The 6,452-nt window shown below is 39.8% G+C and overlaps 1 protein-coding gene across 2 annotated transcripts; it reads left to right on the forward strand.

The window, feature by feature from the left end:
- Nucleotides 1-783: 783 nt before the first annotated feature.
- PPDPFL (pancreatic progenitor cell differentiation and proliferation factor like) lies at nt 784-4,164 on the forward strand. Of its 2 annotated transcripts, XM_058813888.1 has the most exons (5): nt 784-894; nt 981-1,077; nt 2,045-2,134; nt 2,220-2,319; nt 2,749-4,164. In XM_058813888.1, the coding sequence occupies exons 2-5, from the start codon at nt 1,023-1,025 to the stop codon at nt 2,759-2,761; spliced, it is 258 nt and encodes an 85-aa protein (XP_058669871.1). In that variant the 5' UTR covers nt 784-894; nt 981-1,022; the 3' UTR covers nt 2,762-4,164. The 2 variants fall into 2 exon arrangements, with proteins under 2 accessions (XP_058669871.1, XP_058669863.1); XM_058813880.1 differs by having other exon boundaries at nt 843-1,077.
- Nucleotides 4,165-6,452: the final 2,288 nt, after the last annotated feature.

A 6,452-nucleotide genomic window follows, 5' to 3' on the forward strand; every position in this document is an offset into this window, starting at 1 on the left:
TTGTTTTAGAGGTGGTTTCCCTGCAGAGTGGTTTACACTGTGATAAATATGCTAGGAGCTATTATGAGCTATGTCCTTAACATTTGAGATAGAATTCACTATTCAAGCAGATGTGACAGTAACATCGCAGTAACATCGTACCACACACACTTCACCTCTGTGTTCTTACCCACAGCCCCTGCTAGGGAAAAATAAAAAGGACAAAAAGTTTTGCTGTGGAGCGGGAGCAAACCAAACAGCCAAAGCTATTTGTTACTTTTTCTCTTGACAGTTCTGAAAGGTGAGGTCACACACTGTTGGACTAGCTTTGCCATACAATATGATTACAGCAATGAAAAGGAGCTGTGCATTTATCATGGGAAAGTAAAAGTAGTTTTGTGATCTATCTTGGACTTCATTTTAATTTTACCAAGACTACGCGATCACAGTTTTAATCATTACCGTGAGAGTGGAGCTAATTCCTTTGGCTTCACTAAAGAAATCAGTGTATATGCATAGCCACGTTCGCGATTCTGAACAAAAATCTTTATCCAAACCGGCACCCGTCTGTTCTTCCCATTGCCCATAGGGAAGAAAATATCCAACGCAGCAGCTCCTAGTCCCCACTCCAGCGATGTGCTCGGGACCACAGGCAGGAGCGGGCACCGAGAGACCGCTGTGGGGACGCGGAAGCCGCCGGGGCTGTCCCGGGCCGACCCGGGCGGGGCAGGGCGGCCGCGGGCTCCGTCCCCTCCCATCCCCTCCCGTCCCCTCGCTTCCGTCCCGCCTGTGCCGCCGCCCCCGGGCGGGGGGAGCCGCCTGCCCGTCCCATAAAGGGCGGCCGCGGCCCCGGAGAGGCTCGGTGCGGAGCAGGGCCCGGGTTCTGCCTCTGCACGGCCGCTGGCCCTCCCGCAGGTGAGCCGCGGCGACGGGACAGCACTCCGCTCCCCCGCCGGGCGCCTCCTTCCCCCGGCACAGAGCGTCCATCCTTTCCTCCGCAGGCTCCTCCCGGAGAAAGCCGGATTCCCCGCCGAGTCGCTGCCATGGCCTCCGTCCCGTCCGCCGGCTGCCTCCTGGCCAAGAACCAGTACTACAGGAGTGAGTGCTCGGCGGGGCGGGAGCTTGTCCCCAAACACACCCCCCGCCCTTCTCTCCCCTCTTCCTCTCTCCCTGCCTGGGGAGCGCCTCTGGAGGAGGGAGGCTGAGCCCCCGAGCCTCTCCCGAGAAAGCGGCCGGGTTGTTGGCACTTGTGTTTGAAAGTGTCAGAAAGTGTTTCAGGTGATGTCTAGATGAGCTGGAGGCAAAGAGTTGCCTTTGCCTAAATAGCTTTTAATTTCTTGGAGAGTTTTTCATATCACAGAACTTTAGTTTTAATGACCATCTGCTTTTTAAATTACTCTACTTAGAATTATTTATTAGTGTCTTATATATATATATATATATATATATATATGTATAAAACATGACCTAGTAAAAGTGCTAGCCTAGCAAGTCATGGTTTCTACCTTTACTTCCTATTTACTTTACTTCCTATTTACTTCCTATTTACTTTACTTCCTATTTACTTTGGAAATCTAGGCACAATACAAATCAATTCACATTTTTTTGTTTCTAAATATGTGAAATAATCACTGCTTTGAGAGTCCACGTGGTGTGTTAGGATTCGTAGGTCCACGATGGACACTAATGGGAGTGTAGTATTTAGTTGTGTCATAAGGGAAAGCATGGCAATTGGGTTATTGTGGACATGAATTTTCAAGGATGTACTTGCTTGTCTTGACAGCAGTGGGGGCATGATCAGTGGCTTTGTCAGTGATTTCACTGAAAGTTATGCAGACAGATCTCAGTATGCTTTTAAGGGAAGTGTGAGTAGAGTGAGAGAGAAACTGATATCAAAGTTCTTATGAAAACTGTAGTAGAACAGTTACACTCTGTGGCTCAGTGAAATTGTTTCCTCTGAGGCAGCAGCATGTCTGAAAAGCTCCTGACGTATAAAGAGTGCACTCTCTCAAAGCACTTTTTTTTTATTTTTTTTATTGCATGTGTCTCTGTTTTCCACGAACAGCAAGACTGAACTCAGAATCCAGCGTTTCTTCCAGCTCCTCCTGCTGTTTGGATACTGTGAACATCACAGACCAGGACAAAGCATTGCATGGTATTGTTCCCTTCTTTGAAACACTTTCCAGTTTTTCCTGTTATTCATCCAGTGTCTAATGTTGTGGGCTTTTCTCCTTTGGCAGGGTTACCAGAGTTAATTGATAAACATTGGTGGATAAAAAGCTTCTTCCACAGTGAACCCTCTCCACCCACTGTTGGCAGAAAAACACTCTCAGCAAGCAGGTGAGTCCTGCTTTTAAAACAGGGGATAACTTACTTGCTATGCTTTCCTTTTGGTAACAGTGTTAGTAAACAAGTCATAATCAGCTAAAACCATCTGGTGAGGTGCAATGCTGTTTTGATGATTTAAGTAGAATATACATCAAGTGTAATGCTATGCAACCTTTCTATGTTTTCATTTTAACAAATGAACTCATATGCTACTTCCCATTAGGCAGGTGGCAGTGCCTATTACTGTTTCACACTTATGGGGATGTTTATTTAATCGTCTACCTGTACAACTTGCACAACCATTTATGCAGTTTGGCCATTTTACTTTATGTTAAAAAGCTGATATGAATGCATTAAAAATACTTAGGCAGATAAATAAATGTCTTTGAGGTAAATACAGTGAAAATTATGTTTATAACCTTTATAAATATATTTCTGCAGTACCAACAGTTGAAAAGGACAGCATGATGGCTTTTCTGACTGAGATGCTACATACAGACTTGTTTTTCCAAGAGGCTTGGGATCTTCCTAATGTCTGGGTTCAGCTGCAAGAGGAAAACAAAACCTTTAGGAGAGTGGAAAAGTGTATTTTCAAAATATTTTTTCAGTAGCTAAAATGATATTGCTTAATGTACATATCCATGGCCTACTGTGTTCTTTCCAGATTTGCCATAATTTGTGATGTCTCTCTAATGAAAGTTTCCAGGAATAAACATCCTGATGACTCGAATAATTAGAGAAAAGTGACAGAAAAAATAAGACATCATAGATTTAGGAGGAAGATGTGTATTGAATGACTTTGCAATAGGTGATTCAGTTAAGTTGCCTTTAAGATACCAGCTCTATAGGCAGTCACACTGATGTAAGCAAGATTCAGATCTATAATCCAGAGTAGGACTGCTGTGTGGCACATGTCTTTTATCCAGTATTTGTGTACCAGTTACAGGGTGTAAGTTTACAGGAATGCTTGTCAATAGCTTTGCTTTTAGAAAGCCCAATTATATGAACAAGCAATAATGAGTTTGGTTTCTTTGATCAAGCAGAGTGCATAGATCCCAACTTCAAATACCCAGGTACCACTTTCATTCCTACCTATGTATGCTGGTGTTTGAGGACAGAATACAGGAGAGGAACAAGAAACCAGTAATCCTAATAGAAACTGACCTTTTCCAAGGATAAGAACAACCATAATCAGAGTTGGTACTTCTAGTTTGTTTTAGATTTCTTCTGCCTGCTTTGTTGTGGCTTAAAGACCTACTTGTTCCTAAGTGGCAAATTCTATCAATATTCTGCTCTCTGCCGGATTAGTTATGAGGGCGAGATCTGGCAAAGGATTCCACTCAAAGTAATAACATTATTGTTGTTATCCAATGTACTTTTGTCATGCTCTTGAAAGGCACTATATCGTTGCATTGCTGAAGACTAAATGAAGCTAATTAGTGTAACAATTGTTTATTCTACTGGGTATGACTGAAACACATCGAGGACTATGGGAAATAAGTATTTGGCTGGATTATAACATTTGTGACTAGTATCTATGCAACTTTTTGATGTACTGTCATTAAACCTGCTGGATATTTGTCCATCACTGGATGAACTAACAGTAGCAAACATTAATGTAGGCAACATCTTTTTATTATAGGCTAATGGTTGTCATGGTTATGCATAACTCCAAGGTGTATCAAGTGGTTGCTTCAGGGAGTTTACAGTCTTGGTGGAGGCAATAAAGGCATGGCAGATGACAACAGAAAAGAGCACAATTCTGAAAACTTGATTTCAAGGGTCTTTAAATTGACTTGTGTCTTACTTTACTGCTATGGTATAGTTTCATCTTTGTCTGTTCTCTAAGTATACAGAATGACCTTTTTTTATACTAAATTTTTTTTTTATTAATAAAGATTTAATCAATATTTTGTCTGACTTATTTTTGGCCTACAAAAGCAAAATAGTGTTCTATGTTGCCTGTGGTGGAAATGCTGTGTAGATTTGGGTTTTCTGTTTTGAATGTGTATTTATTTATTTTTTTTAAACAAATTATTTGAAAAATTTAAAACCCCCTCAAAAGTCTATGTTGTGTGTGCATCACATTCTTCCTTTAGTCACTTTAAGGTCTGACGTGACTTTGAAAAGGAGTGCAAACTAAGAAAAAGCCCCTACACCTTTTTCTATAAAACCATGTTGTAAAGGAAGAAAGACAACACAAGAATAGTTACAAGAAGGTGACTGAGACTCTCTTTGAAGATCTCTCTTGAAATCACAGAAGAAAGAATGCTGTAACCTTATTATTATTGCACATGTGAAATACATGATTCAGGAAACACTGTGGAAAATCAGTGACAAGTTTCTATATTACTCACTGAGCTTAAACTGCTTCTGTCCTTACAGAGTCAAAACTTGGGGTGCAGAACAGGCTTAAAGAGCTGATAAGCTGCTAAAACCTACAAAAGCTCCCCTGAACCAAAACACAGTTATTTTTCAGGGAGTGGTGAGGGGAGGAAGGCTGCATGTTGTTTGCTTTCATCTGCTTAGGCTCTATGAACAACTTGTTTTTTGTAATGGCAACAATATGATAGAAATGCCATCCTCATGTCATCCACATCCTCTGCTGCTGTGATCAGCTCAGCATTTGGGCACCCCTGCCAACTCACAGTGGTCTGTGCCAGCTCTTCAAAGTATGCAATGGGCCAGCTCCATTAATTCATATCTAATGTTGCTATAACAAACTCCTGAGAGGATATGGGTAAATGGAACATGAAAGTGCTTGCAAACAAAGGCCTGCAGTTTTTTATGTCCAAGTAATAGGGAAATGTTAGTTTTCTTGATTTAAATGCCAATTCAATGCACCTTTGAGAGGAGGGGAAAGCCAAAATTTAATTGATTTAAAGAGAAGCTGAGATAAATAGGAAGGGGAAGCTAATTGTATCGTTTAAATGTCACTTAGAATAAGGAAGACAGTATCATTTCATGTGCCAGTCTGGCCAAGACAGTACAAATGTTTGATCAATGATTAATTGTAATAGAAAAGAAACACTTTTCTGCTTTTTCCTGTTATAAGGTCTATAAGTAGAGATCTATTTTAAGTTAATCTGTACATTGTTATCCATCTAGAAAAAAGTGAGTATAAGACACAAGAATTGTGCTAGCGTGTAAATACCGAGTTAGATTCAACTATCATAACCAGATTAGGAGTGGAAAGCTGGCCTTGAGAAAGATTTTTCTTTTCTTTACCTTAAGCACATATATAGTAATAATACGTAATAATAGATTTCCATTTCTTTTCTAAAAGGAAATTTAAGTCATAGTGCCCTGGTCCTAGTAGTATCATATTTAAAATTTAAAATAGAATAAAATTCTTGTACCATTTGTTTTGGTTCAAGAAGGATGAAATCTGCTGCTCTGCACATTTAGAGAGAGAAATTCATAATAATGAATTTTTCCTAGTTGTTATTTGAAAGAAATACTGTAAAGTTACATTTCTTTCCTAGAGTTTTCTTGCCTGTATGTGAGGTAAGCAATACTGTATATTGTGGATGGACAATAGTGAGGATTAACTCTAAAGACTGGAGCTGTTTCAGTGAAATGGGATTTTTTAAAAATAAACTTACTTTTTCTGCAGAAGCAAGAATGATAAATGGACCGAGGTACATACAACAGATTTTCAATATAAGAATAAAGAGAAAATCTAACAGCAAATCAAACTAATTTTGAGTTCTTAGGAGTAAGTAATATCCTTGTAATTTTTTGGTTAGGGTTACTTCTCTTTGTGGTATTGCAACATCCTGATACTTGAAAATAATTGCAAATCCCTCTTCATTTTTTTTTTCATGATCTTAAATAATAGTTCATTATTTCTTCTTGAGAGAAGGCTCTCTATTATTGTCATTTCTCAACTCTTCTATGAAGGAAAACCCAAGCAGGGTTTACTCAGACATTTCTACCAGGATTAATATTGTTTGCAAAACATTTCTCGGGTTATTTCACATACAGCTGCTGACTGAAAATTTTGACCATGACCATGTTCATTGCCCTGGCTGACTCTTCATTGATGGAGGGATTCTGTCAGATTTCTTTTGTCATGCACTCTGTCATATGCCATTTTAAGCTGTTCTGGCAGTAGCAGATGTGAAATATACTTTTTATAATCA

The sequence above is a fragment of the Ammospiza caudacuta genome, chromosome 1 (genome assembly GCF_027887145.1).
Source record: "Ammospiza caudacuta isolate bAmmCau1 chromosome 1, bAmmCau1.pri, whole genome shotgun sequence".
Classification (NCBI taxonomy): domain Eukaryota; kingdom Metazoa; phylum Chordata; class Aves; order Passeriformes; family Passerellidae; genus Ammospiza; species Ammospiza caudacuta.